The 12,026-nt window shown below is 38.0% G+C and overlaps 1 protein-coding gene across 3 annotated transcripts in view; it reads right to left on the bottom strand.

The window, feature by feature from the left end:
• Positions 1 to 12,026, bottom strand: part of PIP5K1B (phosphatidylinositol-4-phosphate 5-kinase type 1 beta) — a 96,408-nt gene that overhangs the window by 44,641 nt on the left and 39,741 nt on the right. For all 3 annotated transcript variants that reach the window (XM_071424922.1, XM_071424921.1, XM_071424923.1), the window contains one exon: positions 3,592 to 3,722. In XM_071424922.1, coding sequence (XP_071281023.1) covers positions 3,592 to 3,722 — 131 coding nt within the window. The remainder of the gene's footprint in view (positions 1 to 3,591; positions 3,723 to 12,026) is intronic.

Raw genomic sequence — 12,026 nt, 5'->3', positions numbered from 1 at the left:
CCAGAACAGAGGTTACTCAGAGTGGTTTCCCTTTGTGGTTTCACTCTGTTCAGTGGGTAGGGTGGAGACTTCAGGCACTGTCTCTTCAGAATCAAGTAGGTCAATGCAGGGTGCATTTTGTTTCTCCATCCTAGGAGCGAATTTGCATAGTACTATTTTAACTCTATCTGGATGGTGGATCTCAATGAACCCATTATAGCAGCTTCCAGTAATACCTTGTTTTCCAAAAACAACAAGTTATACAAACTCCTGGGGAGCTTGAAGAGAACGGGATGAAAAGCCCTCCACCACTACGATGTGCAAATGAAGGCAAGAACCTTTGCAATTCAAATCCACAATAGTAAACAGACACAGCAGAAGTACAGACACCTGTACTTCACTCAAAGTCACTTCCAGAAATAAACACATAAATTAACTGGGCTAAACTCTGACTAATTTAACACAGTTACAGAGTAACTCTGGACCAGGAATAACCTGCAATCCAGGGAGTTACTTCTGATTTACATCTGTAGCTCCCAAATATGCAGAGCAGTTATGTTCAGATCTGACCTAACCACTTTTTTCCCTGACATTTTTCTCCCTTCTTAATGAATCCTGAATGCTTCAGTATGACTACTGAAGCAGAGATACAGGTTGAGGGCTATTTTAGGGTCTTGAGAGGTGTGCAGAAACTATCCTCTTCAACCTATAAAATTCATAAATAAGTGTTAACTATTTTCCCCTAACTATAAAAGGGCAGATATAGAACTCTTCTGCTCACTGGTGCATAGGCTGCATTGCGTTGCATTTCTACTAGCTTAAGTCTATCTTACCACTGTTACCTCAACAGTGCCCCTCTTGCTGTCAAAGAAGCAGGTGTGCCTTTGACTGAAAAAAAGCCTTCTCACCTCACTGCCAGACACAGGTAAGGCAGAGAAAACATGGGATGAAGATGGAGTAGGACACCATGCAAAGGGTCAGGTTGCTGTGATATTGCCAAAATGAAGGGGAAGTTCAGCTGACAGCTGTTTGAAGTTGCAGATGAATTAATTGTACCCAAAGCAACTGGAAAAATACTGCTCCTTGCTGGGTAAGCACCTGTTTCAGCACCATTCTTCCTGCACTGTAAGGTTCTCCTGCTGCAAACTTCTGCAAAAAGTTTACTCAATCTCAGCTAGCTCCAGGCTACTTCCAGGTAGAGGTCAACCCATTTCACCTGCTGGTGTAACTAATTTCCACTAATTGATTTCAATCCAGACCAATCCAAATGGGACCAAAAAGAAGGTCATTACAGTAATTACTTTTAACAATGATGCCATCACAAGTAGGTACTCCCCCTTGGAAAAAGCAAAGAGCACCTGAGGTGCACCTTGGGAGTGCAGTTCCAGCTGTAAAGAATGTGCAGCCTTTGCTTTTTGATTCAAACATGGGTAATGAAGTTACCTATTGACATGACTCAGGACCAATCCACATAATGCCATCATGAAACAACATTCCAATACTCTGAACCAGCAAGAAACAATCCTGTATTAATTTTGTGCAATCCTAATGTATAATAATTCATGCACAGTAATACACTTCTGGTGGAATATAATTTAGATAAATAAAAGTGGATGTTACACTGAGACATAGCAAGGATTTGAAATTGGACATTTCTATGCATCAGCATAAGAAATCGAGTCATTTGAAGAGATTGCTATAGATAGCCAACTTTTAATTCCATAGACAATGCTGTCAACGAGTGCTCTTTATGGAGAGGTTCTTTGTTACAGTTAAGATGGCTCACTATGCTGCATACTGCTTACTACCTAGTGATGAAAAAAAACAAACCAAGCCAACCCAAACCCAAAACTACACTGCTTTGGCCATTACTTTCATTTGTCTAATTTTCCTCAAAATATTTTTTTTAATAAGAAACTGTCCAGAAAGGCACTACTAAAGCTTTTCTATTCAATTTTACATTAGTGCAATCAGTCTCTTCCTTCTGCCTTTTGGGTTTTTTTTCAAGCCAGAAGGGATGTCTCCCTACTCTTCCTTATTACAATACAAAACAAGTAAATTTCATTTCTGTGTGTACATGCATGAGAGTCTCACAGGAAAGAAGGCACATGCAATGCTATGGACTACAAACCATTTTATTTTACTTGTTCCTTTAAAATTATGTTTAAAAAGAAAGATAATAATTTTTTTATCTCAAACCATGCTATGTAATAAAACAGTTTTAGCATGTAGGTTGCATTTAGTTTTCATGAACAGATCTTATATAGCAAACATACCACAGAAGCCTCTATCACTGTCATAGGCAGACATTTTTCTCACTAATAAAAGCTTTGTCACATGATATGCAAATTTCTTACCTTTGAGTTGGATTTTTTAAACAAAATTTTGTGATTATAGTGTATGAAAACACATTCATATAGTTAAATTCTCTATATCTTCCTAATCTGCAAGAGAAATATTACTAACCTGTGCACGAACTCATCATTAACACTGAAACAAGGATATGAATACCCTCAACTACTAGGAACTAATGCAAAAGCTTCATTTTACATAACATTTTTTTTTCCTTAAGGATATCTCACTTCAACAAAAATCAAGGAAATTTACACGAGGAAATACCAAAATTTAAAGTGTATGCAATTATTTTGTACATTGTTAATTCAACTTTGTTTAGTGACGCCAGTAAATACTAAGGATTATAAATTATTTGGAATTTATGAATCTTATGAAGTAGCATTCAAACTGCACATAAACAAAACTTTGAAAAACTGATAGAAATCAATCCCAAATCCAAGAAAGATTACATAGATAGCATGTTCTTACTTAAATGACTGTATCTAGCACTTCTGAAAACCCAGAAAACACTCAACAGAGTAAAGTCATCCTGGTTTTGAAATACATTTCTCCTAAACTTTTTCCTCACTTGCTAGCACATCTAACCTGGAAAGGGTACATGGCACTGTACTTCACCTTCTGAACACCAAAAAATCAGTATGACCTTGATTTCCCTATCAGCATAACTGTATTGTTACTATTTCTATACCATCGGCTTGGCAGTGATACAAGCTGAAGTGGCAAAGCAGTAAAGGTGCACAACCTGCAATCAGCACATCTTGTAAGAGCTGAGTGTTGCCACAGACTAGAGTCCTGGACAGAATTTTATAGTGTAAATATAAGGACACGTTGTAGTATAAATTTTTATATTATACTTTAAATGGCAGGACTTGAATTTTCATAAATTTTAAAAATCCCTCAACAAAATATCAAGTATTACCATCAAGAAACTAATAAGCAACTAATCAAATGTGAATGTCAGATCCACAAATCACTTCAAATTGACAACTCCTTTAATTGAAAGTGTCAAAATTACTTTCCCTCTCTATAAATGCTAAGTCTCAAATCTTCAGATGAAGTATGATCTTTCCAACTCTCTCTCTACCTTCCTTTCCAATGACACCATGAATGAAGACTAGAAAGTTTTTAAGTTTCATACATTATACTTACTCTAACATGATTTTGTTAGAACTGGAAAACAAAACTGGTTCAAAATACTTAATTAAGAGTTTAATTATGAAATTTTATTGAGGAAAAATCCAGTGTGCTTGTTCTTACCTTGGTAGAAAGACACTTTCCACTACATAGAAGTCTTGCATAAGAACATCTCTGTCTGGTTTTGATGTAAGATTTCCTACTGTGTATCCTATTCCCAACTGGATAGCACCTTTAATAGCAGAGGATGCAGTCTGTGGAAAAAGTAAGAATTCAAGCATGAGTTTGCTAAAAGCAGATTTCTGTTCTTTATCGATAATATTATAGCTAAACACTTTGATCATTTTCATAATAACAACACCCTGTCATCTTCACACCCTAAACCTCAGTGATTTTTATTTAAATTTTAAATTAAAATATTTTAAAGAATCACTATACACAAAGTGAAACTTTTCAAATTACCCAAATAATTTAGACATGGAGTTCTAACGCAGCATGGAATTACAGAATAGCAGGTTGGAAGGGACCTCAAAAGGTTCAACCATTATCCCATTATGTTCAACCTTTCTTGACAAAAGCATGATCTAGACAAGACAGCCAAGCACCCAGTCAAGCCAAATCTCAAAAATGGGAATCCACCAATCCTGGGGAGTTTATTCCACTCCACTGGGAGTTTATTTCACTGTTATCACTGTGAAATATTTCTACTTGTGTTCAAGTAGAATATCCCCAGGAGTAACTTCACCCATTATCCCTCATATTTTCCATGTAAAAATAGGGCCTCTATCTTTTTTGTAACCACTCTTCAGATACTGTAACATGGTGATAAGTTTCCCCTCAACCATCATTTCTCAAGGTTGAACAAACCCAACTCTCTCAGCCTCTCCGAATGTGTCAGGCTTCTCAGCCCTCTGATCATCTTTGTGGCCCTCCTCTCCACCCTCCCCAGCCTGTCCATATCTTTTTGTACAGCAGAAACCAAAACAGACAATAGTATTCCAGGTGTGGCCTGAAAAACACTGACAATAATGGGATAATCTCTGCTGCTGATGCCCCTGTTGATGCAGCCCAAGACCTCACTGGGCTCCTTTGCTCCAGCAGCAACTCCTCACTCTTATTGAGCTTTTTGCTCACTGGGACTCCCTGGTCCCTTCCCACAGAATTGCTCCTCAGCCTTGTGCTCCCAGCTTGTGCTGCCCTCCTGGATTTGTTTTCCCAGGTGAAAGACCTTTCACCTGTCCTTGCTAAACTTCAAAAGGTTCTTCTTTGCCCACTCTCCAGCCTAAAACTTCCAGGTTTTCCTGCAGCAGGGCTCTCCTTTTCAAAGTGTTCACTTGATCCCTGAGTGATTTTAAGTGCTCTGGATGACCACATATGAAGACACGAAACAGCACTGGGCCCAACACCAATCCCTGGGGGACCCCACTTGTGCCAGTTCCCAGTTGGAAAAGGAGCCATTTACCCCCACTCTGGGGGCTGCCTGAGGGTCAGTTCCCCACCCACTGCATGAGCAGCTTGTCCAGACTGTTACACAACAGCTGGACAGGAAGTCATCCAGCAGACTTGTTGCACAGCTTCACCAGAAAGCTGTGGGAGACCGTGGAGAAAGCCTGGGAGAAACACAGGCAGACAACGTCCACTGCTTTCCCCCATCAACCAAGCAGGTTACTTTGCCCTGGAAGGCAATCAGGTTTGTCAAGCACAATTTGGCCTTGGTGAACCCATGCTGGCATTTCCCAATCATATGCTTCATCTGACTTGTGACGGCTCCTAAGAGGATTCTTTCCATAACACTTTCCTTTGCCTTAGTATTAACCTTCAGAATGCACAGCCAGACCCCAAACTCCACAATATTGTGATCACTGTAGCCAAAGCCATCACTAAGTGAGATATTGCGAAGCTGGTTTCCTTGGTTAGTGAGCAGCCAGTCCAGCCATGCCTCATTCCTGGTTAGCACATCCAACACTTGTATGAGGAAGCAGTCCTGTATGCATTCAGGAACTTGATGGATGTTGTGACCTGCTGTATTGCTCTACCAAGAATGTCTGGACAGTTGAAGTCACCGAAAAGACCCATGATCTGTTATCCAAAAGTTGCTAAGCAACCCTGATTAAGTGCTTCTTTGCCCTTTTCATCTTGGTTTGGAGGTCAGTAGAAGATGCCTAATCTAAGATCCCCCTTTGAGATGTCCCTTCTGATCTTGATCCAGAGGCATTTGATAGGGCTTCCACAGTCACTGTAGTTGACCTCTATATGTTCATGATTCACTTTTAACCCAGAGCACAACTCCTCCTCCTCTACTTTCCTGCCTGTCTTGACAAAACCTATAACCATCCTTTGGGATCCACTAAAAATAGTTGCAATCTAACAGGATATTCAAATTGCTTCAGGATTGTGAAGCATGCATTATATTCTGGAAAAAAACAGTCACACATTCCAGGTGATTGTACATGCATGCCGAGGAATCACAATGCAAGCTTATGGCTTAAATGCTGATTCTAGATGCAAATAAATGTATTTATTACCTTCTGCCTAAAATTCAGTGCCAGAGATCCATTGACTGTGGGGAGTCTAGAGAAAAATGAAATGGGGAAAGCAAAATCTCTCTATAAAAATCTACTCTTATAAAGTGCAATGACTAAATTCAATGGCCTGAGCTTGCAGAACAGAGAAGGCTTCAAAACAACAGCATGAAATTGTGATACTATATATTTGTAAATTGAGACCATATCTGAAACTTTCCCATGCTGAATAGACAGTCATGCTGCATGAATTTGAAAAAAAGTAGAAGTGAGTCAAAATCAGAAACTAGTCAAGAAATGAATTTTCAACAAAACATGGAAGGAGTGAATAAAGAAAACCATTGGGCAGGGAAAGAATGCTATGAGGAAGGGAATATCTTCCCTTGCATGATCACCAGTTTGAAGACAACATGTTTGGTCCCTGTTTTTAGGTTTTATCTCCTACCTACTAAACAAGCAAGAGACTAGCAGAAAACACCAGAGGTTTCATGATCAGAACCACTTCAGCGCTTGAATGGAACCATTTCAGGAGTGAAAATTACATAAGAAGTGGTTGAAGTACACAAAGCTAATCTTGTTCTAGTTCTTGGAACATCATATACTAGAGTGGCTGCTTATTTTTTAAAAAGACAGAGGTGTGTGGCTCTTAAATAATTAAGACTGCACCCCAAGCAGAACTTGCATAACAGTTTAGAACCAGAGATTTGGTGGGAACAAACAACAGTCCATTCTGAAAGTGCTACTTTGACTAGTAAAAAGATTTGGCTTTGTGTCATAAGAAGAGTCACATTTTTCTTTCCTTGAAAGGCTTCTATTCATGAATGATTAATGCCCAACAAAAGCTGTAATTATGTAACTTTGATCAAACCAATACACATACAAATAGTTTCTGCTTCATTGCTGAATGCCCATCTTGTTCACTGCCACAGCAAGCAACTATGTTTGAAAGAATAGCAGATAGTACAGTACAGAGGACATGCCATTCCAAATAAACCCTGACAAAACCCACCAAACTTCAAAAACACCCAAGACAAGTAACCTGGCAATGTGACTTCAAAAAGAAACCTCTGGATCATTATCAGTTTCTCTGAGTCAGGATTGAAGGCAGTTGAGATGGTAGTTCATGTTCGGACTCAGGTGTTTATTATTTCTTATCAGTGAAACAGCTTCACAACCACAAGTTTGGCAGCCTTTCATTAGCAAGGCACAAAATGGCTAACAATCTTTCCTTACAAGGTCTTTTAAGACTAAACTATCCAATTAAGAGAGGACACCTAGATTATTTTCCCTTTTAACTCAATAATTGATCTCTCAAAGCCCACAGTGTGGACTTTTCTGTCCAATTATAAAACATCACCCAAGCCCATGAAGAAGAAAGGAATTAGAAGGTAAAGAAGAACAACCTGCCTCTACTCTAAAACCTCCATCTTGCTTCATATTAATTTCTATGTTCTAAAACCCCAAACTCTAAGTTTTCCACCCTGTAATATTACACAATTCTAACCAATGACACACCTATAATCCCAGTGCTATCAATCAATTTTTGAAGTCTTCTCCACAGCCTCAGGTCAATTGCCGTGTTTTCTGGTGGGTCTGTGCCTTTAAGCACAGAAAGTTTAAAATTCTCAGCATCCAGGGTTCCAGCTGATCATCTTTCAAGCTCATAAAAATACTTGTAGAATTTTTTTTTTCAAATTTAAAAGACCCACAGACTTGTAGTCTCCAGAAGGCAGAATGTAAGACTTCTAATACAACGACACAGACCTTTCCTACAGGTTACCTTGTTAATTTCCACTCATATTCAAGAATGTCATTAGTAACTAACTATCATTTCTGCAGCAACCACAGAAGTTGGTTTAGCAGAAAAGTAATGTTATGAAATCATTCAGAATGCTTTAACAACAGCTTTGAAACAAATTGAGAGCTGCTACAGTATGCTGAAGGCAACAACTGCTGGTCCAAAGTCCACTTTTTGTCAATCACCACTACGACCAAAGACTGGTAACTCAGTATGCACTTAGCAACTGACAAGTATTTGTTTTCACAGTCCATAAAATAAAAACAGAACAAGCCTTGGAATTCATCTTTTAAACAGCACTTGTCTTAATTTTTTATATTACTATTAATAATATTATTATCATCATTAGATCCAAGGAAAATATAAAGAAGTTCCTTCTTAAGCCTTAGAGGAAATGTTCTTGAAACATCCATTTTATTACTACAAAAATGTATTTATAGGAAACTGCAAATGCAACTGGAAAAACGGAAGTCTCTTGTGATTTTTTCCTTACTTGGGCACCTCTTTTAATGCCCATTAAAAGGCATTAAGGCAGCAAAAGGCAGCAAAATCTAGTTTCAAACCTAAGCCCCTTATTTATTTCAATTTTTCTTGAATACTCTCCTGCTGCAAAGCAAACAATAAAATTCAGCCTTCTGCACCATGGGTTTTTTTCAGTCTTTTAGAGACTGAAATAAATTTTTCCTCCTATTAGTCTCATGCAGAGGTTCAGAAAATGGCCCTGAGATTATTTATTAACTGTAACTGTAAAGCTGACAGTTCACAGGGACAGTACAGTGAGTCCCAGACAATTTAACCTGTTATCAACCTTCTGAAGATCAAGAAATATTAAGGGATGACAATAACCAGCAGGAAAAAAAATGTTGATGAATTTTAGGTTATGAAAGTGATTGAATTTATAGCAAATGCTGTACACTATGACAGCTGTCTTTGTTACATAAAGGGGCACAAAGTAAAACTTCTCCTATCCTCTTTCTGCTGTTTAGGATATTACTGTCTACTGCACAGGTGCTTTGATGCTTTTATGCCTGCATAAAAAACCAAAACTGATCTCATTATGATGAAACATACCTTTGCCTCTTTTTGTCAAAAGTAACCATATACTTTTTCTGTATTTGTCATATGGAGGCCTGCTAAAGGGGCCTGTAGATACAAAAAATTATATGCAGACTCATAAAGTATAACAGCAGCATATAATATAGAATACAGGTATATGGAATATTTGCATCACTGATAAATATTCTAGCACTCAATGCACTGTTCTCTTAAATTACTTTCTCTGCAGATCAGTCTTCCATTTGCTCTACATTACTGTAAACTGAAATCCTTTCTTCAGAGTAGCAAAATAAATGAGAAATTAAATCCTCTCAAATCAGGTCTTAAGTTCGCACATGATCCCACCAATAAACTAAGCAGGATTTAGACATTGTTTTTCCTACAAATAATCACTTTCTGGTAGCCTTCTAAAACCTAAATTTGTTATTTAAATAAAATAAAGGTGTTACTCAGACATTCATAATGCATATAAAGGCAGTTCATAACCAGATAACAAAAAACCCCAAAAAACCAAAAGAAAAACCCCAACCAAAAACAACAACAACAAAAAAATCAACTAACTGAAACTATTTAACAACTGTACAAGTTAGGGACAAGGCTACTGAGAGGATTGAAAAAGTCTGTCCTTTGAAGTAACTGAAAAAAAAATTCAAGGATGGCAAAAATATGGATATTGTAATTTCAGAATGTATACTATAAATTGGCCAATAATCATTTCTGTTAGAGTGTGAAGGTTGTAAATTACTGGTAAACCTGACAAACCACTAATATGTCAGTAAATGTACAGACTACATCGTACATAAAGATTTTAGATATGGTAAATGGATTTTTTTCCTTTAAACAAGTGTCCTTATAATTTCTAGGTAATTGTATGGGACTATTAATGGCATAAATCATTTAACAAACCATGAGCAGATTGGAGCTGAGCAGGAGGCTTAATCTAATTTAATAGAAGTTCCTCTCTAATGTCATTCAGTTATTTTTCCATTCATCTTTCAAGTCTCAATTGCTCTTTGCCAAATCTATATGCATTTCCTACATGTTCATGAAATGTAGCTCTAACATTCTGGGCTTCTTCAAAAGTAGATCCTAGGGAAACCCTTTAAGACATCATGAATGTGAACTTTGTCCTTGTTTTTTTGTGTTCTCCCCTTTCATAACATTTTATTGCAGCTGAAGTTTGACCTATGAACTTTCTATAGCAAAGATGGTGATTTTTCCAGAAGACAGCTGGTTTATTGCAGGTGCCATAAAGTGATGCAGAGAAATTAACTCTGCCTTGGAAATTCTTCCTCATTTTCACCATGAAAGGCAAAACGATGATTGCTTTCTTTCACCTGCTTTCATCTTCCTCACTCTCCCACCCTTCTCCTCTGTTGGACAATGAATTGGACTGCGGTAGAACAGCTACCTGCCTTCAGGCAAAAGTCTCAGCAAAATAAATAAATTTTTTAAAAAAGGAAGAAAAATATTCATAGGTCTCACTTGATCAAAATTGTTGACGCTACATGGCTTATGCCAGATCTGAATTTTCTACTACAAGTAGGCATTTGATCCTCAGTTTTACTAGTTAACATAAGTACTAGGAATCCACCCATGCTATCACTTCCCTGCAAACACAGTTTATCTTTTCCAGACTTCTGAGAAGATAGAACCTGCCATAAATTGTATAAACTCTTAAGCCAAACCATTTGAGGAGAATGCCTGTTGAAAAACCATACATCTTCCTCAAGCAATATTTAAAAATAGCTCTCTTAGAATATTAGGAAATTTCAATTAGATTCAAGACATACATGTGGTTATTGCCTAGTCCATTGCTGTTGCACTTGATCTGTCTTTTTGAGTGCCTGCTGTGCTTACAGTCTCATTGAAACAACACTTCTTGACACTGTTTCCATTGAAACTTCCGGATGGAGGTGGCTACCCCATCTCAGCATGCTTCCTGCAGCTGACACATAATAAATCACAAATAACACATGAAAATAGTGTTACCAGAAAATCCCATTAAAATAACTAATCTTAACTGTTTCTCCATAATTTGTGACTATGGGTCACTACAGCAGTAGTACTCCCCCAGTCTTTCTTCAGTTCACACTTCTCTCTAGCAACTGTTTGTCCACCTTCTGCAGGTCACACTTCATGAAGATGGACTCCTGTGCATCGTGTGTGTGTCTGTGTGATTGTTCCAGTTCAACTGCAATCAGAATGATTTCCTTATCCAAGCTGAATCTGCTCTCCCTTTGTTTTCCAAAATTGGATTCAGGTAACTGCATGGCTTTCAATTAATTTTTCCTCCATGTCAAAACAATTATGCTTAAGCTTCAGTAGTAGCCATGAACCCAGCTACTCTGGTTGTTCTATTTTGAGGAAGAGAATTTGAGACCTCTGAGCTTGGAAGTAGCCATAGCTCCAGGCAAAGTTGCAGTCATTTTGATATCTTTATAGGTGTATAAAATCTGCCACTGAGGTCCCAGTACAGCAAAACTTTCAGTGATGAAGTTGCTGTGTCTCCAAGAAAAAGTACTCTACCTGCAAGCATTAGGTGCAGAGCATAAGTCAATGCTAAAAGAGATGGAAAAAATGCTGCTTGCACATGTTTGCAAGCCAGCTAGCTATTGCTGACAATAGGTAGCTGGTTTCCTTTATCCAGGCAAATTTCCCTTGCTCCTGGCAAAGTGACTCATGACATGCAGTTTTGAACAGGTTACATAAAGTGCTTTTAATACACTAAACAGAAGAGCTGCAAGATATGTAATGGCAAGAAACAAATTCTAATTATATACTTGTGTGGCAGCCTTCAGACTAAACAGAGATTGTGGCAATCCAGTAACAGATTTTCACAAGTGCACATTTACATCTATTTTCTGCTGTGATTTTCTTCTACACTTCTAATGTGCTTTGACAGACCTCTCTGAGCCTCATTCTGGACACCATCCTATTATTAAGCATCAGGATGCTACTGAAATCTGATTTGACAGGCAACAGACTCAGGGCTTGTGTGATTGATGGCATTGCAATCAGAAACTGAATGTGTGTCAGCAACTTCTCACAAGAAAGTCTGCAAAATAGAGAGGAAATGAAAAAAGCAGCAACTGCATACTCCAGATGTCTGTGACTGAATACAAATATCCAAGAGAAACTATAGTCTGGTGACCTGATTTTTGCAAGCATGCAATGGAACA

The sequence above is a fragment of the Agelaius tricolor genome, unplaced genomic scaffold (genome assembly GCF_023055355.1).
Source record: "Agelaius tricolor isolate 1412-34295 unplaced genomic scaffold, bAgeTri1.0.p SCAF_4, whole genome shotgun sequence".
Classification (NCBI taxonomy): domain Eukaryota; kingdom Metazoa; phylum Chordata; class Aves; order Passeriformes; family Icteridae; genus Agelaius; species Agelaius tricolor.
The sequence above is the reverse complement of the archived record's forward strand: the minus strand, read 5'-3'. Positions and strand labels throughout refer to the sequence as shown.